The sequence below is a fragment of the Dryobates pubescens genome, chromosome 2 (assembly GCF_014839835.1).
Source record: "Dryobates pubescens isolate bDryPub1 chromosome 2, bDryPub1.pri, whole genome shotgun sequence".
Lineage (NCBI taxonomy): Eukaryota > Metazoa > Chordata > Aves > Piciformes > Picidae > Dryobates > Dryobates pubescens.
Genome location: NC_071613.1, coordinates 15254474 through 15276291, shown reverse-complemented (window position 1 = coordinate 15276291; position 21818 = coordinate 15254474). Strand labels below are relative to the sequence as shown.

At 52.3% G+C, this 21818-nt stretch overlaps 1 protein-coding gene across 2 annotated transcripts in view; it reads right to left on the bottom strand.

Annotated features, from left to right (window-relative positions):
- LOC104300935 (phosphofurin acidic cluster sorting protein 2-like) overlaps positions 1-16363 on the bottom strand; it is a 65684-nt gene extending 49321 nt beyond the window's left edge. The window contains exon 1 of one of the 2 annotated variants that reach the window (XM_054170793.1): positions 16050-16363. In XM_054170793.1, coding sequence (XP_054026768.1) covers positions 16050-16243 — 194 coding nt within the window. In that variant the 5' untranslated portion in view covers positions 16244-16363. The remainder of the gene's footprint in view (positions 1-16049) is intronic. The other variant, XM_054170802.1, reaches the window with a different exon arrangement.
- Between the last annotated feature and the right edge of the window lie 5455 nt (positions 16364-21818).

Genomic DNA, 21818 nt, shown 5'->3' with positions numbered 1-21818 from the left:
AGTAACTAAGGTTGGAAGAGACCCCAAGGATCATCAAGTCCAACCTGTTCCAACAGACCTCACAACTAGATCATAGCACCAAGCGCCACGTCCAATCTCCCCTTGAACACCTCCAGGGACGGCGACTCCACCACCTCCCTGGGCAGCCCATTCCAATGACGAATGACTCGCTCAGTGAAGAACTTTCTCCTCACCTCGAGTCTAAACCTCCCCTGACACAACTTGAGACTGTGTCCCCTTGTTCTGGTGCTGGTTGCCTGGGAGAAGAGACCAACCCCCTCCTGTCTACAGCCACCCTTCAGGTAGTTGTAGAGGGCAATGAGGTCGCCTCTGATACTTCTCTTCTCCAGGCTAAACAATCCCAGCTCCCTCAGCCTCTCCTCACAGGGCTGTGCTCAAGGCCTCTCCCCAGCCTTGTTGCCCTTCTCTGGACACGTTCAAGTGTCTCGATGTCCTTCCTAAACTGAGGGGCCCAGAACTGGACACAGGACTCAAGGTGTGGCCTAACCAATGCAGAGTACAGGGGCACAATGACCTCCCTGCTCCTGCTGGCCACACTATTCCTAATACAGGCCAGGATGCCATGGGCCCTCTTGGCCACCTGGGCACACTGCTGGCTCATGTTTAGGTGGGTGTCAATCAGCACCCCCAGGTCCCTCTCCGTTTGGCAGCTCTCCAGCCACTCTGACCCCAGCCTGTAGCTCTGCATGGGGTTGCTGTGGCCAAAGTGCAGCACCCGGCACTTGGACTTATTAAATGCCATCCCATTGGACTCTGCCCATCTGTCCAGTCGGTCAAGGTCCCTCTGCAGAGCCTTTCTACCCTCTAACTGACTAACATCTGTTCCCAACTTGATGTCATCTGCAAACTTGCTGATGACTGACTCAACCCCCTCATCCAGATCATCAATGAAGATGTTAAAGAGGATGGGGCCCAGCACTGATCCCTGGGGGACGCCACTGGTGCCTGGCCGCCAGCCGGATGTGGCACCATTCACCACCACTCTCTGGGCTCGGCCCTCCAGCCAGTTCCTAACCCAGCACAGAGTGTTGTGGTCCAAACCACGAGCTGACAGCTTAGCCAGCAGTTTACTGTGGGGGACGGTGTCAAAGGCCTTGCTGAAGTCCAGATAGACTACATCCACAGGCCTCCCCATGTCCACCAGACGGGTCACCTGATCATAGAAGGAGATCAGGTTGGAGAGGCAGGACCTGCCCTTCCTAAATCCATGTTGGCTGGACCTGAGCCCTTGATGATCTTTGAGGTCTGGGGGTGCTGGTGCTGGTCGACGGTAGACTGAACATGAGCCTGCAGTGTGCCCAGGCAGCTAAGAGGGCCAATGGCATCCTGGCCTGCATCAGGAACAGTGTGGCCAGCAGGAGCAGGGAGGTCATTCTGCCCCTGTACACTGCACTGGTTAGGCCACACCTCGAGTACTGTGTCCAGTTCTGGGCCCCTCAGTTTAGGAAGGATGTTGACTTGCTGGAACGAGTCCAGAGAAGAGCAACAAAGTTGGTGAGGGGTTTGGAACATAAGCCCTACCAGGAGAGGCTGAGGGAGCTGGGGTTGCTTAGCCTGGAGAAGAGGAGACTCAGGGGTGACCTTATTACTCTCTACAACTACCTGAAGGGAGGTTGTAGACAGACGGATGTTGGTCTCTTCTCCCAGGCAAGCAGTACCAGAACAAGAGGACACAGTCTCAGGCTGCGCCAGGGGAGGTTCAGGCTGGATGTTAGAAAAAAGTTCTATACAGAAGGAGTGATTGCACATTGGAATGGGCTGCCTGGGGAGGTGGTGGAGTCGCCATCACTGGAGGTTTTTAGGAGAAGACTTGACAGGGTGCTTGGTGCCATGGGTTAGTTGTTTGGGCGGTGTTGGATTGGTTGATGGGTTGGACGCGGTGATCTTGAAGGTCTCTTCCAACCTGGTTTATTCTATGTATTCTATGTATTCTATTCTATGTCTTTGCCAACCTTGGTGATTCTATGATTCTATTCTATGATCATCTAATTCCAAATCCCCTGGCACTGGCAGGGACACCTTCCACTAGACCAGGCTGCTCAAGGCCTCATCCAACCTGGCCTTGAACACCTTGAGGGAGGGGGCACCCACAACCTCTCTGGGCAACCTGTTCCACCTTCTCAGCATGATAATACCATGATAAGAAGAGGAAGAAGAGGGCAGAGGGGAGGGACTGAAGTGACACAGGTCTGGGGAAGTGACAGCATGGAAATCTATTTCTATTTTTAAGGCTTCTTCATAACTGTAAGGAAAAAAACATATATTTATAAAGGGAAGCAAACCCAAAAAGCAGTTTAATTCTACAGAGCTGCCCAGTGAAGCTTCTTCAATGAAAAGAAGGATTCTTACCAAAAGTGCTGAATTTGTATGCAGGCTTTTCACCCACCTGCAACACAACTTGCTAACAGCCAGAGCTTGGAAAATGCAGCTCTCTGCTCAGACCTTGTGGGTGAAGCAGGTCCCTGAAATGAGGGTGACCTGTCCATGCTTCCACTGATCAGTATCATAGTATCAGTCAGGGTTGGAAGGGACCACAAGGATCAGCTAGTTCCACCCCCCCTGCCATGGGCAGGGACACCCCACACTAGATCAGGCTGGCCAGAGCCTCATCCAGCCTGGCCTTAACCACCTCCAGGGACGGGGCCCCAACCACCTCCCTGGACAACCCATTCTAGGGCTTCACCACTCTCATGGGGAAGAACTTCCTCCTCATCTCCAGTCTGAATCTCCCCACCTCCAGCTTCATTCCATTCCCCCTAGTCCTATCACTACCTGAGATCCTGAGAAGTCCTTCCCCAGCCTTCTTGTAGCCCCCCTCAGATACTGGAAGGCCACAATGAGGTCACCTCAGAGCCTTCTCTTCTCCAGACTGAACAGCCCCAACTCTTTCAGTATTGCAACAGATAAAACTTATCCCCACATTAGTGCCCTGGGTTCACCTAGCACAGAGTTCATTTCTTCACAGGAAGCTATCTGACCCAGCCAGTGGGGTATTCTGCACCATACTGGGAAAGGACTCCTAGGGAAAGGACAGGGGGAATGGGTTGAAGCTGGAAGAGGGCACATTTAGACTGGATCTCAGGAAGAAACTCTTTCCAGTGAGGGTGGTGAGACACTGGAACAGGTTGCCCAGGGAAGCTGTGGATGCCCCCTCCCTGGAGGTGCTGAAGGCCAGTGTGGGTGAGGCATTGAGCAACGTGCTCCAGCAGCAGGTGGCCCTGCCCGTGGTGAGGGTACTGGAACTAAATGATCTTTAAGGTCCCTTCCAACCCAGACCATTCTACCAGTCTATATGGACATCATGCCTGCTATATAGGGTGAGGGAAGGTGAGGAGGTTTTTTGGCCAGTGTCAGAGCTGGGTGAGTGTCAACAACTTATTTCACTCATTTCATATACTCCTTCATTAGTAGTGCTGTTATTTCTGTTGTTTCTTCTTTGTATTGTCCTGTTAAACTTTGCTTATCTCAGCCCAAGGGGCTTTGCCTTTTCTTCCTGATTTTTCTTCCCACTCCAGCAGGCTGAGAGGAAGTGGCAGTGTGTGAGCAGCTGTGTGGGGCTCAGCTGCCAGCTGGATGCCAAGGCAATACATATGGGCACTTTATCAATGGGTAGGTGAGATGGGCAAAATGTAAGTGCAGAGTAATGGGAGTATTTGCCTGACCAGAGACTGAGGAATATAATGGAGAAAGAAAAACCTTGAGAAGTCCAAGGGGCTTTACAGACAAGGGAAAAAAATAATAGTAAATTATTCATATAGTAAATTATTCATATAGAGAGTATGCTGTGAAATCCAAAGGACAGCCTGAGTCTGCTTCTGACAAAGGGGCACACAAGAAATACTTGGAGCAAGCAGCCTCAAGCATAAGGTATGACAGGACTGAAAGAAATGTCAACTGATGAGACTATTTCAGGGATGCACACATGAGGAGCAGCTGAGGCAGCTGGGGGTGTTTAGTCTGGAGCAAAGGAGGCTGAGGGGAGCCCTCCTTGCTCTACAGCTCCCTGAGAGGAGGTTGGAGTGAGGTGAGGGTTGGTCTCTTCTCCCCAGTATCAGGTGATAGAATGAGAGAGAATGGCCTGAAACTGTGCCAGGGGAGGGTCAGGTTGGCTATGAGGAAGAATTTTGTTCCTGCAAGAGTGGTCATGGATTGGAACAGGCTGCCCAGGGAGGTGGTGGAGTCTGGAACACTCTGGCCTGGCACTCTGGGACATGGCTGAATGGCCATGGTGGTCTTAGGTTGACAGCTCAACTTGATGATCTCAGAGGCCTCCTCCAACCCAACCAATTCTGTGATTCTATTCAAAAAAGTAATCAGAAAATCTAATTTAAAAAAACCCCAAACATTCATTAACAGTGGGGAAAAAAACAAGGCCTTTAAAACCCATTTTAAACACATCAGTAATATACTCCACCTGAAAAATGCAGGCCACACAAGAATTGAAGTATTGCAGCTTCACAAAGGAAAGTCTCCAAGGGCTGAGAGCAAGCAAACTGCTTGGAAAAGAGAAACATGAAGGTTCAGAACTAAAAATGACTCAATTACAGGTGTGCAAGGCAAGCCAGAAGCAAGGGAAAATGTGACAACAGTGCTAAAATTATCAGCATGTGCAGGGCTTTTGAGTGAAAGGAGCAATGAGAAGAAAGTGGATGTGTTGGCGAGGTAAAAAATAAGTAGAAGATAGCCAAAGGAACAAATAGAAGGAACTCTTCTAAAATACATATAAATAATGTCAGTCTAAACCCCTCTGATCTAAATAATATGCATTCAGAGACTCTATTGAAATGCAAAGGAAGAAAATCAGAGAGCAGAAGAGTCAGTAAGAGGCTTTGGGCGAACGTGATCTTCTCCCCTAGTAGAGGAGAGGTATCAAAGAACAGGGACAAAAGCAGCAGAACCCACTACCAGGGAGGTCCTCTTAATCTAAGCCATTGTGACTGCACAGCAGCTAATTGTTAGAGGGTTTCAGTTGCAGAAAATGAAAGCCAAGAGAGGAGTTTTGTCCCCCATCCCAAGCTGCCTTTACTGATAAGAATTTAGTTACAGGCACAGAAAAAAACAAAGCACAAACCAAAACCAAACAGCAGCTGAAAATACACAGCTGAGCAGGGGACATGGGCATCTTCTTTTTGTTAGGAGCTGGATCCACATGCTCTGGCTCTCACACTACTGAAGAATAGAATAGAATAGAATAGAATAGAATAGAATAGAATAGAATAGACCAGACCAGACCAGACCAGACCAGACCAGACCAGGTTGGAAGAGTCATTTGAGATCATTGAGTCCAACCTCTCACCCAGCACCATCTAATCAACCAAACCATGGCACCAAGCACCCCATCCAGTCTCTTCCTAAACACCTCCAGGGATGGTGACTCCACCACCTCCCTGGGCAGCACATCCCAGTGGCCAATCTCTCTTTGTATGAAGAATTTCTTCCTAGCATCTATCCTAAACTTCCCCTGGTGCAGTTTGAGACTGTGTCCTCTTGTTCTGCTGCTGGTTACCTGGGAGAAGACATGCCTGCACTGAAGAGTAAGAAGCATGAGAAGGAAGTGCAAAACTCAGCATGAGTACAGAAATAAGGAGAGCCCAGAAAAACTGGACTAGCAGGCAAAATGCAATGGGAGGTTTTCTTTACTAAAAAGGATCTCTCAATAGGTTGGACCACATAGAATCACAGAATCAACCAGGTTGGAAAAGATCTCAGAGATCATCGAGTCCAACCTATCACCCAACACCTCCTGACAACTAAACCATGGCTCCAAGTGCCACATCCAAGCCCCTCTTGAACACCTCCAGGGATGGGGACTCCACCACCTCCCTGGGCAGCACATTCCAGTGGCCAATTACTCTTTCTGGGAAGAACTTTCTCCTCACCTCCAGCCTAAACTTCCCCTGGCACAGCTTCAGACTGTGTCCTCTTGTTCTGGTGCTGCTTGCCTGGGAGAAGAGACCAACCCCCTCCTGGCTACAACCTCCCTTCAGGTAGTTGTAGAGAGCAATAAGGTCTCCCCTGAGCCTCCTCTTCTCCAGGCTAAGCAACCCCAGCTCCCTCAGCCTCTCCTCCCAGGGCTGTGCTCCAGACCTCTCCCCAGCTTCACTGCCCTAAATGCCAGGAGAAAAGATGAGACAGGAGGAACATGAAGAGCACAGGAGATGACAATGGGCAGTAGATTCATAACAGATGTGGCATTGCAAAGGGCCTGCAGAAAAAACCAAGTGTCAGTTTCATCTGTGTGCACAGAGACTGAATCACCCTGCAGAATGTGGAGTGGGCTCTGTAACCACAGCTGAAATGTGTGAAAGCATCTGAAAGAAGCCGTTTCTTCTTCCAGGCCCCTGCAAGGAGTATACCCAGGTATCCAAACAGAGACTTCTGACGACCAGAGCAATGTCCCTTAAGCTGCCTGCTTCCCCAGAGGCAGACACCAGTTCCTGCTGCCACATCCCACACAGAAGAGGAAGATACTCTCACTTTTTGTTTTCCCAAACAGGATCCACTTTGATGTCCTTAAAAAAAACACCCAAGCAATCAAAGAAAGCTCAAACAGAAGCACAGCTTCCCCATCAGCTGGGATGCTGAAAGCTGTGACCTGAGGGGAATACAGAACAAAATAGCCTTGTCCACACACTCAACTGCATGCTACCAAATGCAGTGTTTCTCACCTCTGCCTCTGTCTTTGGAATTAACTTCTTCTGAAGTTGACTGGGAACTCAGTCTAGAATCATAGAATGGTTTCAGTTGGAAGGGACCTTAAAGATCATCTACTTCAAATCCCACCACCACGGGCAGGGACACCTTCCACTGGACCAGGTTGCTCAAGGCCCTGTCCTCCAACCTGGCCTTGAACACTTCCAGGGAGAGAGCATCCACAAATTCCCTGGGCAACTTGTTCCAGTGTCTCACCACCCTCACTGGAAAGGATTTCTTCCCAATGTCCAGTCTCAATCTGCCCTCCTCCAGCTTAAAGCCATATTGCAAAGAGATTTCATCAAAGGATGGATCTGCTGCAGGAGTTCCATGAGATACTGCCTCTCAGCAATTCATCCTTTTAACAGCATAAAGGTCAAGAGATCTCCTTCCCTGAGGGGATGTACTGTGAACATGCTATGTGGCTGTTGGTGATGAAGCAGAAGTCACTGAATACAGCAAAGGGAGCAGAATGAGCCCTCGCTGCCTTCTGGCACAACCAGAGCAAGGCAACATTTCTGATAAGCCATCAGACAACGGAGCTAACACAGCCCAGCTCATGAATGAAACATTGGAGAGCAAGGCCAGGAGGCAGCATGGCAGGTACTTCAAAGAAAATTGAGTCTTCAGGGAAGTCACCTATTAATATGCTGAAAGGAGCCCACACCCACATCGATCACGCTGGCAGGGGACACTGGTCCCGAGTTCCGCTAGCGAGCGGAAAGAAGGAACAACAGACACCCACTCAGTGATTGTCTGCTGGGAAGGGAAACCTAATACTGCCAGAGGATAAATCCCAAGCACTCCTCTGTGACAGGCCTGAAACTGTGCCAGGGCAGCTTTAGGTTGGACATGAGGAAAAACTTGTTTCCTGCAAGAGTGGTCAGGCACTGGACCTCACTGCTCTCTACGACTCCCTGAAGGGAGGTTGCAGTGAGGTGGGGGTCAGTCTCTTCTCCCCAGGGTCAGGGGATAGAACATGAGGAAATGGACTGAAATTGTGCCAGGGGAGGTTAGGTTGGATATAAGGAAAAAGTGGTCAGGAAGGTGGTCAGGCTGCCCAGGAAGGTGGGGGAGTCACTGCCCCTGGAGGTGTTCAAGGAACCTGTGGCCATGGCACTGGGGGACACGGTTTAGCGGCCGTGGTGGCCTTGGGGTGATGGCTGGACTCGAAGATCTTTCAGGTCTTTTCCAACTGAAACAATCTTATGATTTTTATGACAGACAAGCCACAGAGAGTGACAGACAGTGGACAACACATCAGATGTAGCCTAGCACACAATATGAAGAACAGTAAGCAGGGCAGTGGCTGTTAACAACATTTTGGTTGCTACGTAGGACTAAAAGGAAACCATAATTCAAACCCAGCAAGTATCACCAGTTGTGAGAGACCACTTCCTCACAAGAAACTGGAACCTCTCCCAAATACTCCCTGTCTGGACCTACTCCAGTCTGTCATGAGTGTCTTTTGAGGGAACAATCTGGAATCATTTAACAGCCCCAGAGGTGTAACTCTGTAGCTTACCCAAACAGAGCAGAATTTTGCTGAGGTTGGAGGTTTCCCATGAAAATGCCTGATTTACCCAGCAAATCACTCAGGAACATCTCCAGCCTACAAACACACACATTACTGCAGCTGGAATGAGTGCTTCTTAAAGGAGCATCCAGTTCACAGGCTCTTCAGCAAAAAAACTCAGAGGGAGGTTGTAGCTGCCCCCTTCGAAACCAGGCTGGACAAGGCCATGAACAATCTGGCCTAGTGCAAGGTGTTCCTGCCCATGGTGGGGGGTTAGAACTACATGATCTTTAAGGTCCCTTCCAACCCAAAGCATTCTGTGATTCTATGAAATCAGCTTCAGAAAAGAAACCTCTTAAGGGCTGCCAAGAGGAAGCAGCCTCATGAGTCCAGAGCTCAGACAGCAGTGTACCTGATGGGGCTGTGAGATGCTGCCAACCTGGTTGAATGCAGCCCTGCCAGAGGAGAAGGTATTACTCCATCCTGCAGGACACGTACTGCCCACTGCAAGGCTTGCCCCACCTCAGGCAAAGGAAAGCATCCAGCCAGCTGCATGAGGTGTCAGATAACAGATCCTGGCTGCCCAAACAAGACAACAGCGCTGCAGAGACAGAGCATTCAACTCATAGCACTTCAAAGGATCACCATATGGGGCATAGCACAGATCACTTGGGAGTTCTCTCCAGTTGTACTTGAAAGAGCTGCTCTCCTTCCAAGACATTCATTAGGCTTTCCAATGAATGAAGTTCTCCAACATTTGGAGGTTTTACCAAGAAAGAATTCAGAGCATCTTCTGAAACATAATGTCCTGAAGGTGCACACTGAACTATAGAGTCACAGAATTGTCAGGGATGGAATGGACCTCAAGGCTCAGCCAGTTCCAATCACCTGCCTTGGGCAGGGACACCTCACACTACAGCAGGTTGCTCACAGCCACATCCAGCCTGGCTGCAAAAGCCTCCAGGGATGAAGCTTCCACCACCTCCCTGGGCAACCTGTGCCAGTCTCTCACCACCCTCATGGGGAACAACTTCTTCCTCACATCCAATCTGAATTTACCCACTTCTGGTTTTGCTCCCTTGCCCCTAGTCCTATCATTACCTGACACCCTCAAAAGTCCCTCCCCAGGCACATACTTGGTCAGGCATTGGAACAGGTTGCCCAGGGAGGTGGTGGAGTCACCATCCCTCCAGGTGTTCAAGAAATACATGGGCATGGCACTTTGGGCCCTGGTTTAATGGTCATGGTGGTCTCAGGTGGATGGCTGGACTCAGTAACCTTTAGAGGTCTTTTCCAAATGAAACAACTCCGTGATCCTATATGCAGCCTCACAACCTGAGCCCAAAGCACATGCATCTCCCTAAGTCAAAGCTGTTCTATCACAGGCAGGAGACACTGTGTTCAAGCACACTGTGTGGTTGGCAGCAGGACTTGGAATGTGTCTGAGCTCATGCATCATGCTGAGATAGGAGGCCCTCTGGATGAAACAACACAATGTGTGTGAGTCCCTGCAGTGCCACTCACAGCACAGCTTGTACAGGTAGAATCTGCCTTTGCAGACTGAGCTCAACAATGGTCTTAGGTCTGTGGTTGGACTCAATGATCTTAGAGGACTTTTCCAGCTGAAACTACTCCATGCTTCTGTGATTCTAATACTGGCACAGGAGCCAAAACACAACTCGTACCTCTCACCTGGAAGGAGAAGTGTGATGGCTTATCCCTGCAACAACATTCACAGAACACTGAACACAACAGCTGAGCCATGGGAAAAGAGTCAACACGATCACAGAATGCACTGGGTTGGAAGGGGCCCTCAAAGGTCATGCTGTCCAACCCCCCCTGCAGTAAGCAGGGACATGTGCAACTGGATCAGGCTGCTCAGAGCCCCATCAAGCCTTACCTTGAGTGCCTCCAGGAATGGATCCTCCAGCATCTCCCTGGGCAAGCTGTTCCAGTGTTCCTCATAGTAAAGAGCTTCTTCCTGAAGTCCAATCTAAATCTGCCCTCCTCTAGTTTAAAACCACTGGCCCTCATCCTGTCACTACAGGCCCTTCTAAGCAGTCTCTCCCCAGCCTTCCTATAGTCCCCTTCAGATACTGAAGTGCAGCTATAAGGTCTCCCCAGAGCCTTCTCTTCTCCAGGCTAAACAGCCCCAACTCTCAGCCTGCCTTTGCAGGAGAATTGTTCCAGCCCTCTGATCATCCTCATGGCCCTTCTCTGGACATGCTCCAGCAGGCCCAGATCCTTCTTTTGTTGAGGACTCCAGAGCTGGACACAGTACTCCAGGTGAAGTCTCACCAGAGCAGAGCAGAGCAGAGCAGCAGAACCACCTCTCCTGATCTGCTGGCCATGCTTCTTATGCTGCAGCCCAGGATGCCATTTGCCTTCTGGGCTGCACTGTCAGCTCATGTCCAGCTTCCTGGGCACCAGCAGCCCCAAGTCCTTTTCTGCAGGGCTGCTCTCAATCTCATCATCCCCCAGCCTGTATTGATATTGAGAATTGCCCTGACCTAGGTACAGGACCCTGCAACTTGGCCTTTCTGAATCTCATGAAGTCCATCTGGGCCCACCCCTCCAGCCTGTCCAGGTCCCTCTGGGTGCCATCCTGTCCCTCAGTCACAGCAACCACACCACTCAGCTTGGTGTCATCAGCAAACTTGCTGAGGGTCACTCAGTCTTGCTGCCTCTGTCACTGATGAAGAGATTGAACAGCACTGGTCCCAGTATGGACCCCTGAGGACCACCACTTCTCACCCATCTCCATCTGAACACTGAGCTGTTGACCACTACCCTTTGGATGCTGTCACCCAATCAATTCTTTATCCAATGAACAGTTCACCCACCCAGTCCATATCTCTCCAGCTTAGAAGGACATTGTGGGGGACTGTGTCAAAGAAGTCCAGATAGATGACATCTATTGCCCTTTCCTTGTCCACTGGCATAGTCACTCCATTGCAGAAAACCACTAAGCTGGTCAGGCAGGACCTGCCCTCTGTAAAGCCATGCTGGCTGTCTCAAATCACCTTCCTGTTCTCCATGTGTCAAATCAGAGCTTCTAAGCAGATCTGTCCCACCATCATCCCAGGCACAGAAATGAGGCTGACAGGTTGGTGGTTCCCAGGGTCCTCCTTCCTATCCCTTGTAAAAATGGGTTTACTGTTTCCCTTCTCCCAGTCAGCAGGGACTTCACCTGACCACTGTGACTTGGCAGACATCACAAAGACACCACAGTTTTATCATGCTTCCTGATTAACAACTTGTATTTGTGGGCCCTCACATGCTCAAGGGATAAAAAGGAGGAGCAATCCTGTTCACAGAGGTTGGAAAGAACAAGACCCCAGCTATGTTTGCACAAAGTCCTTGCACAGGTATTTTTTTCCCCCAGCTGCACTGCCTGATCAGCATACAAAATGACAAACCCCCCAGTCAGGCATCACCTGGATGTGGACAGACATTTCACTCTGGCAGAGTTCTAGTCCATTCCTTGCAGTCCCCATTCAGTGTAAAAATTGCACAGTATCACAATAAAGATCACTTTCTCCTGCCTCAGAACACTGCTGTGAAGGCTCTCCCTAAGGTAACTATGAGTGGAAGGCTGATAGGCTGATGTAGTGAAAGTATCCTTCCCACCCTGCAGCACCAATCAAACAGGATTGCTCTCCTCTGAAGGCAGCAAACAATCCCTGTCCCAGTGGGTAGCCTCACTGAAGATGCAAAGAACACTCTGCTTGGTTTCCAGGTGTTTACTTCTTTCTGCTTCTTTGTGTAACAGTCTACTGCTCAGAAAATGCAACTCTGCCTCCCCTGAGAGCCACCTGAGCCAAAGGCATCTGGGGTCTAGGCTGTGCTCACTTGGTTCATAGCAAGGGCATAAAGAATTCACAGATCTCCCTCAACTTGGCCCTGAAGAGAGAAAGAGCCCAGCAGAAGGGATGATACAGAAGGGTAGGGGTTTTGAAGGGCCCTCTGGAGATCACCTAGTACAACCACCCTGCCAAGGCAGGAGCACCTAAAGAAGATCACACAGGAACATGTTCAGGCAGGTTTCTCATGTCTCCAGAGATGGAGGCTCCACCACCTCTCTGGGCAGCCTGTTCCAGTGCTCTGTCACCCTTAAATGGAAGAAGTTGCTCCTCATGTTTAGATGGAGCTTCCTGTGTTGAAGTTTGTGCCTGTTACCCCTTGTCCTGCCCATGGGCACCACTGAAGAAAGCCTGGTCCCATCCTCCTGACACCCACCCCCCGCTTCAGTGTTTCTAAGCACTGAGTCCATTCTGAGAATAAGGCAGCTTCCAAAACCAAAAGTGGACTGAGATCAGTGGCACATTCCTAATGCAGCAGGGAAGACATAGTGTTGGGCAACACTTCATCTTAGACAGCCAAGAGCCTCCTTCAAGGCATCAGAACTCTTACTGCAGTCATACTGCTGACCTGTTCACTGTTCAGCTCCTGGGTTATACTTCACTGTGCCTCCTTCCAGTTGCCCTGCCATGGATAGGTTCACCTTCCACTAAACTATGTTGCTCAAGACCCTGTCCAGCCTGGCCTTGAACACCTCCAGGGAGGTGAAGCACTTAAGTAGTAGCATAAGGACAGGAAAATACTTATGATACAGAACCTAGTAAAAGAAAGCAGGTTTAAACTCCAGGTGAATTTATCCTTTCCCTACACATGCAGAGGGCTGGAAGAGCTGAAGCTACACACACCCAAGAGACAGAGAGGCCCAGAGGAGAATGATTACTGCTCTTGAGTGGGTATTATTTTGGCACCACCCCCAAAGACCAGTAAGACCAGAGCCCTTTGCTGGGCACTGGGACAGTGCAGCAGAGTTTCCACCTTGAAGGACATAAAGACTGAAACACTACACAAACACCCCAGAACACAGGCAAGATGAGCACAGTGCACAGCTATACCATGAACCCAGCTCAGCTCTGGGGCTCCATTTACCTTTAGTTTCAGTGAACACAAATGCCTGCCTGACAGGTGCTCACCTGTGACCTGTTCACTCAGCAAAGCTTGGGCTAGCTGAAGACCAGAAAACACAGAAGCACCACACTGGTCACTGTGCACTGACAGGATTTCTCTAGACACCTGCTGACCCTGCAGGCACAGCAGCATGCCATGTTTGAGTCGTGGCCTCTGAAGGAATGAGCCAGGTTGCATTGGCCAAGAGGGCCAATGGCATCCTGGCCTGCATCAGGAACAGTGTGGCCAGCAGGAGCAGGGAGGTCATTCTGCCCCTGTACACTGCACTGGTTAGGCCACACCTCGAGTACTGTGTCCAGTGCTGGGCCACTCAGTTTAAGAAAGATGTTGAGTTGCTGGAAGGTGTCCAGAGAAGGGCAACAAAGCTGGGGAGGGGCTTGGAGCACAGCCCTGTGAGGAGAGGATGAGGGAGCTGGGGATGCCCAGCCTGGAGAGGAGGAGACTACCTGAAGGGAGGTTGTAGCCAGGTGGGGGTTGGTCTCTTCTCCCAGGCAGCCAGCACCAGAACAAGAGGACACAGTCTCAAGCTGTGCCAGGGGAGGTTTAGGCTGGAGGTTAGGAAGAAGTTCTACACAGAGAGAGTGATTGCCCATTGGAATGTGCTGCCCAGGGAGGTGGTGGAGTCACCACCACTGGAGGTGTTCAGGAGGAGACTCGATAGGGTGCTTGGTTGCATGGTTTAGTTGATCAGATGGTGTTGGATGATAGGTTGGATACGATGATCTTGAAGGTCTCTTCCAACCTGGTCTGTTCTATTCTATTCTATTCTGCTTCTTCCCATCCTGACAAATGTTGCATTTGAAGACATCCCAGAGATGATACCTCAGAATTATTGCACCACAGTTTCCTCCAAGCTGCTGTGTCAGATGACTGCCTCCCATGTCTGCCAACATGCAAAGAGGCTTGTGCCTTAGGACAGGCATCTATCTAATGCCAGTGTAAAACTGCCCTCATGAAAAGGCACAGGATTCATGGGCCAAAGAGTAGTTCTTCAGACAGACAACTTTCAAACTGATGACACACAATTCATGTTCACCCACTGCCATCCCACCACTTAGAAACTCAGTCACGCTATTCCCAATCATCCTCCCTTTGATTTGCTCAAAGCAGTTCCTACTCTCCTTTGTTCATAGAATTAACCAGGTTGGAAAAGACCTCAGAGATCATCAAGTCCAACCTATTACCTAATACCTAACACCTCCTGACAGGTAGTTGTAGGCAGCAATGCGGTCTCCCGTGAGCCTCCACTTCTCCAGGCTAAGCAGCCCCAGCTCCCTCAGCCTCTCCTCACAGGGCTGTGCTCAAGGCCTCTCCCCAGCCTCGTTGCCCTTCTCTGGACACGTTCAAGAGTCTCAATGTCCTTCTTAAATAGAGGGGCCCAGAACTGGACACAGGACTCAAGGTGTGGCCTAACCAGTGCTGAGTACAGGGCAGAATGTCCTCCCTGCTCCTGCTGGCCACACTATTTCTGGTGCCATTGGCTTTCTTCCCCACCTGGGCACACTGCTGGCTCGAGTTCTCATAGCACTTCCCTTCGTGAAGGCTCTGTACCAACCATGCTTCATGGCCACTGGGTTCTGTGCTCTGTATCTGCAGATTCTTTCTGCAGGAAGTCAACCTGCTAATTCTGTCCTGCTCCTCAAATTCCAGCCTGGGAGTAACCTACCCACAAACAAACAATACCTCGAGTCACTTTCAGGCTATGGAATGATCGCTGCTTCCTGCTCAACACAACAGCCTCGGCATGTGTCATCAAGAGCTGCCGGTGAAAAGCCAGTGCACATGTTGCAAACTCCTTCCCATGTGCAGCCTGCTCAGCCCAGGACTTTCCTCGGCACTGCAACCACAAAGACTTTCTCTGCTAGCTCAGAGTATTTTGGAACATTTCTATTCCTAGCCATGTGGCCACTCAGTCACCAAGCTTCTTCCTACAAATGCATCACCCTTCTGAAGGCTTTTCACAAAGGCTGATGCTCTCCTTCCCTACAGGAACAACTATTTTCCCCCTATTGAAACCGGCTTCTCGAGCTTTTGTGCAGCACTCGAATACATCACTTGCAGGCAACACACCACACGCCCAGAGACACAGGGATCCAGACTGACTTCCTGAATCAACTCTCACAAGGCCTCCTCACCAACATCTGATGAGTGGGCCAAAACACACTTAGCTCATGAATGCCTCCAGCACCTCCTAGCTCTTCACATTCTTCCCATGAGCACTTCAAACCTGGCGATACCCCGAACCACACCGTGAGCGACGACACTGACACCCTTCAGCTCGTCTTCCTGCTCCGCGGCTTCAGCGGGCAGCAGTGAAGCCTTTTTGCTGTTACCTACGGCCTGGAGCGCCGGTGTCACAGGTGACCCACAGGTGCAAGCTGGCCACTACCCGGCCCCAAGGGGCCGGCTGCAGAGCCATCGGAGGCCGAGCGGCAGCTTTCAGAAGCAGATCTCCCCCGAGATCTTCCATGGCCATCACAGCACACGCTAGTCTGAGGCCGCAACATGGAGTCAACGCAGCCGTGGTCTGGGGCTGGCACACCCAGCCCCGCCGGTCCCCGGTGCTGCTAGCAGCCCGCCGGGCGGCAGAGCGGTGGCGCGGTGGCAGGGGTTACCGTTTGCCTCTCGCCCAGCCGCCGCTGAGGGGGCGCGGCCGCGGCTCGGCGGGACGGGGATGCTGCAGGGGCCGCCGATAGCGGAGCAGCACGGAGGCCGCCCGGGGACCGCCTCTATCCCCCCCACGCCCGTGCCGTTCTCGGCCTCGAACGGCTCAGCGAGGCCACGCAGCGGAGCGAGGCGGCCCCTCAGCGAGGCCGCGGGCGACGCGGCTCACCTGGGGACGCAGCTCGGCGCCGAACGGTCGATTTCCCACGTCGCGAATAGGTTCATGGGCACCGGGACCGGCCCGGGGGGGCCGGCCACCGCCATCGCCGCCGCTGGTGTCCCGCCGGCCATCGCCGGGGGCCCCGCGGTGGATCCCGAGCCCAACGCGCCAGCCGCCGCCGCTGCCGCCGCTGCCGCCGCCATCCCGCCGCCGTCGCCGCCAGTGGCGATGGGGGGCGGCCCGAGCCCCTCGCCGGCCTCCGCCTCGGCGGACGCGCGCGCTCGCTCGCGCGGCGGGGCGGGCCGGGGTGGGCCCGCTCTTCCCGAGGCTGCCAACCGAAGCGTGGCAGGGCGCGGCGGAGGGGAGGGGGCTCAGGGCCCCGTCCAGTCAGAGCGCGGCTAGGGTGCGGCCTGCGGCGCGAGACGGAGCCAATCGGAGCCAGGGAGAGCGCGAGGACTGGCGAATTGGTCAACCCAGCCAATAGAAACCCCGAGGGAAGGCAGCCGAAAGGGCCGGCAAGCCAATCGAAGAGGCCGCCGGGGAGAGGTGCGGCCAATGGGAAGAACGCAGATGCCCCGGCGGATGCGGGAAGGGGGGCGCGTGGCGGCGATCCTTTTGAAGCGCAGCCGCCGCCGCGGCACGCGCGAGCTCGCGGAGGGGTGTGGTCGTGCGCGCTCCCGCCCGCCCGCCGAGGGCTCGGGGCCTAGCTCGCGCGGTTGCCATGGCAACGGGGAACCTCTGGCCGCCGCCGCCGCCCGTCCCCGCAGCGGGGCTAGCTCACAGCCCCCCCCGCGAAGCAGCTGTGCGGGGGGAGGCGGCGGGTGGGTGAGGAGATGTCGCGGACAGGTCTGCCGGAGCTCCCCTCGGGGGCTGCGCTGGGGACGGGGATGCCCGGGCCCCGTGCCCGGAACGGCACGGGCGGTCAGCGGGCGCATGTAGAGAGGAAACACCTTCAGGGTGCCTCAGTGAGGAAAAGCGAAGAGCCGCGGGCCTGGCAGGTTGAAGCTGAACGCAAAAGAAGCCTTGTAAGGGGAAGCTGGGAGATAAAAACTGACTCCTTCCTCACAAGCCCCGGAGGGGACAAGGACCCAGCACAGCACCTGGGGGGCCAGCAGGGTGTGCAGGGACAGGGCCTGTGGCACAGCAGCCATTCACGGCAGCTGTCGGTTTCAGTAATACGAGCCCTGTCAAGTGCTCCCACCTTGCACTCTGCCCCCTTTCCTAGCCCGTGTCTGCGTCTGATGCACAGCACGGATGCCAGCACGGAGCTGCCCAGTACTCCCATCTCGGTTGCTGTTCCGATGTGTTTTCCTCCTTTAACAAACACCAACGACTGCACTGCTGTGGTGCTGTTCTAGGAGAAAGCAGGAAGCATCCCCTGATGGACCTCACCTTTAGCGGAGGATCCTTCAGAAGTGGCACTGCCCCTAGGAAAACGCAAAGTACCAAACCATCAGAGTAGGGTGATGCTGGCTGAGGTATCCTGAAAGCAGGCAGCCACAAACTGGGACCTGGAGTGCTCCTAATTTAAAACGACCTGAAAGAAGTGGTTGAGTCAATAATGGCCAAGCCACAAAATACGAGGGGAAACCCTCCAGCTTCTGCATCTTCATGACATTCTGCAGCTGAACATGAAAACCTTGTTTTGCAGGGCAGTCACACGATGGTCATGCTGGCCTGGCCTTTTCTCAGCATGTCCATCCATGGCGGTTTGATCTCAGCTGAGTATCACCACTGCTTCTCCCTGAAAGCAGCTGACTGCTCTATAGGACCCTGCTAAGTCCAGAGGTTTGGTGTGTCCCTAGAAAACATCACACCTGGATGGGGTCTCAGCAGAGCAAAGGGGCAGCTGAGTCTAGTTGAGAGGTGTCCCTGCCTGTGGTAGGGCGGTTGGAGTGGATCTTAGGCTGAAAGGCCGAAGCCCTTCTATGAAAATTGTAGTCTCCCTTGCACATTAATGTTCCTTCTCTTTATATGAAGTACCCCTCTCTACAACATGGACATGCAGCACATTCATCTTCCTCAGCTGGGCAAGTTTCTTGGGAGACTGCATCTCCCCATCTACCCCAAGCACAGCAGCACTGTCTCTCTTGAGCAGGAAGAGTAAGGAGAGTCTGGCTCTGAGTCAGGGCCCTTCAGTGGTGGAATAAAAAGCCGGCACCTCAAACAGAGATGTGGGTGAAGTCTGTGTGGTAGCACTGCCGCTCAGAGACTGCCCTTGCTCAGCTCTGGACAGGAGCTGCTGTGGGTGAGGGATCTGCCAAGTCTTGCTGGGCAGCCTTCCCTGGGAGTCACAAATTCATAAGGCAGTTTCAGCTGTCTGCATCACTTACTCAGGCTGATCTTGTGATGCTGATAGCTTAAATGAGGGAGGTTTTTGGAAGGGTCCTCCCTTCCATTAGAAATGCAGGTCCTGCTGCTGGGTGTGACAGGACCTGCTAACTCATTAGTCACACCTGACAAAGAGCAGGATCTGCTACAGCAGGACTTTGTGATCTTGACTCATTTCAAAGAGGAGTCTGCCACAGTCTAGGGGTTCTCTTTCTTTTAATGACAAAACCCCCAACCAACCAGGGGCATCAATCCAGATCTGAGACAACAGCTGCTTGGATGGCATCTCACATGTCACACACAATAATCTGTACACAATACACTTATTCATCACTTCTCCTGGAGATGCTTTCAAACACAGGTTCTATTGTGATTATATTGCAACATGGCTAAGGTTGATCCACAATCTTCTTCCTGAAAAGTAATAAAAACCTTTCCCCTCTGAATATTTTGGGTTTGTTTTTTTTCTCATAACCTTCAGGGAGAACACATTCTGGTGTTGGAACTCTGGAGGTCACTTTCAATCCTTGGTTGGCCCAGAAGGAAACTTGAATATGCAGACTTCCTAGAGGTGGAACGTGACGATGTGGCAGTGTGCCCAGAGAAGGGCCACAAGAATGAGCAGAGGGCTGGAGCTCCCCTGCCATGAGGACAGGCTGAGGGAGCTCAGACTATTCAGTGTGGAGAGAAGGCTCCAAAGAGTCCTTATTGTGGCCTTCCAGTACCTGAAAGGGGCCCACAGGAAAGCTGTGAAGGACATTTTAGGGTGTCAGGTAACGATGGAGAAGATGCAGTCTTGTCCTGTCTGTGCTTTATGAACTTTGTCTTGTGATTGATGGGAAGTGATTCTCACTTTCCAAACTGCCCCTCCTCCTGAGGGCCTCCTGTTCAGAGCTGACTGGCAAGTGAATGCATTTTCCAGATAGGCTTTATTGCTCCTTTTCCTCCTTTCCTTATTTCTGAAAGGAAGCAGGAAGGGGAAAGAAATAGTCTGTAAGTGAGGCACAAAAGCAGAGATTTAGGGAATGATGAGAGCAGACTCAAAGGGCAAAAATAGTGTAATTAGCATAACAGCACCTGATGAGCCCAGAAAGCCAATCCCATCCTGGGCTGCATCAAGAGAAGCATAGCCAGAAGATTCTCCCCCTCTGCTCTGCTCTGGTGGGACCACACCTGGAACACTGTGTCCAGTTCTGGAGCTCTTATTGCAGGAGAGATCTGGAGGCACTGGAGGGTGTCCAGAGGGGGACCACAGGGGTGAGCAGAGGGCTGGAGCTGCTCTGCTGTGAAGACAGACTGGGAGAGTTGGGAGAGTTCAGTCTGGAGAGGGGAAAGCTCTGAGGAGACGTAATAGTGGCCTTCCAGTATCTGAAGGAAACTACAAGAAAGCTGAGGATGGACTTCTTAGGGTGTCAGGGATTGATAGGACTGGGGGGAATGGAACAAAACTAGAAATAGGTAGATTTGTTAGGAAGAAGTTCTTCCCCATGAGGGTGGGGAGGCACAGGAACAGGTTGCCCAGGGAGGTAATGGAAGCCTCATCCCTGGAGGTTTTTGCAGCCAGGCTGGATGTGGCTGTGAGCAACCTGCTGTAGTGGGAGGTGTCCCTGCCCATGGCAGGGGGGTTGGAACTGGATGATCCTTGAGGTCCCTTCCAACCTAAATAATTCTAGGACTAAACAGCTCCTGTTCTACCACCACCATTTCTGCACCCATCCCAGAGCTGGGGGGCAAGACCCTCACCAGCCAAGATACCACACACAGGAATGAGTAGTCCCAGCCAGCACCCGTGGAGGGGATTGGAGTAGTTGTCAATGAGAGCCCTAACAGCCGGGGGGCCACCAGGCCCCCCGGCCTTTGTCACCACCACCATCACCCAGTGTGCACCAGTGGCACTCACCTGTGATCAGAGGAGGATCCTCCAGCCCCGAAGGGCTCAGCTTAGGGCTGCTGCCCTTCCTGGGGCCGTTTAAATAGGGCAGTGGGTGGGGAGAGTAAAGTGTCCACAGCTGGGGTGGGAGGAGACTCAACAGAGCCCAGGTGCTGTGGGTTTGAGGGAAACAAACGGCAAAAAAGGAGCAGGTGAGGGACATTTAAGGTGTCAGGGAATGACAGGACTAAGGGGAATGGAAAAAAAACAAACTGGAGATGGGTAGATTTGGACTGGATGGTAGGGAGGACTTCTTCCCCATGGAGGTGGTGGGATGCTGGAGCAGGTTGCCCAGGGAGGTGGTAGAAGCCTCATGCCTAGAGGTTTTTAAGGCCAGGCTGGATGTGGCTCTGGGCAACCTGATCTGGTGTGAGGTGTCCCTGCCCATGGCAGGGGGGTTGGAACTGGATGATCCTTGAGGTCCCTTCCAACCCTGACAATTCTGTGATTCTAAAACAATTTTGCAGTTTAGGCTGGATGTTAAGAAGAAATTCTTCCCAGCAAGAGAGCCTGGCCATGGGAATGTTCTGCCCAGGGAGGTGGTGGAGTCACCATCACTGGAGGTGTTTAAAAGAGCCTGGATGAAGCACTCAGTGCCACGGTTTTAGTTGATTAGATGGTGCTGGGCAATAGGCTGGGCTTGATGATCTTGAAGGTCTTTTCCAACCTGTGAGTCTGTGGAAACCCATCCCAGTGCCTCCTTACTGTTTGGTTTCATCCATTTGCCTTCAGTCTTAGCCAAGATTCCCAACTATTTCTGTGGCACTTCAGTAGCCTTGAGTGGTCCATAGCATTGAGCTGTCAGCGATGCCTTTCATGTCCAGGGGAAGCACCTCTCTGCACAGCCCAAGGCAGCCTGGTGAAGTGACAGCTCCTGAACATAGCCCTTTCAGGCATCCCTCAAGGGCTGGGAGTCCTGCATCTCTTCCAGGCCACCTCTCTGGACACAGAGGGCTGCTCCTCCCCTGTCCTGAAGGATGCCTCATCACTTCCATCCACCTTTGCTCTGCTGTGTGGCTGTGCCACACTCTCTGATCTGTGATGCTTTTCCAGAGCTGTTGAAGCTCTTAGCATGGTCCCCAGGTAACAGATGGCTTTTCCCCATTGCAGTCACCACTTGCAGCTTCTTGCTGGGAGCTTCCTCCCTGTCCCCTGGAGGGATATTCAGTGTGACTGAGGTGGATTCCCTTGGCTGTAACCCTGCAGCCTTTTCCCTTAGAGTACCTCTCGCCTCAGTGCAGCTCTCTTGCTCATCTCAGCCTTCTGGATGTGTGCTTTATTTTTTTCACCTGAGGCTGTTTCAATGTGCCTTGTTTATTTGGGGCTTGGCTGCACAGCCTGCTCTTTGGTTTTTCCTACTTTTGTGTTATACTGTGGCCAAGAAGGCCAACAGCCTCCTGGCCTGGATCAGGAATGGTGTGGCCAGCAGGAGCAGGGAGGTGATCATCCCCCTGTACTCAGCACTGGTCAGGCCACACCTTGGATACTGGTTTCAGTTTTGGGCTCCTCACTCCGAA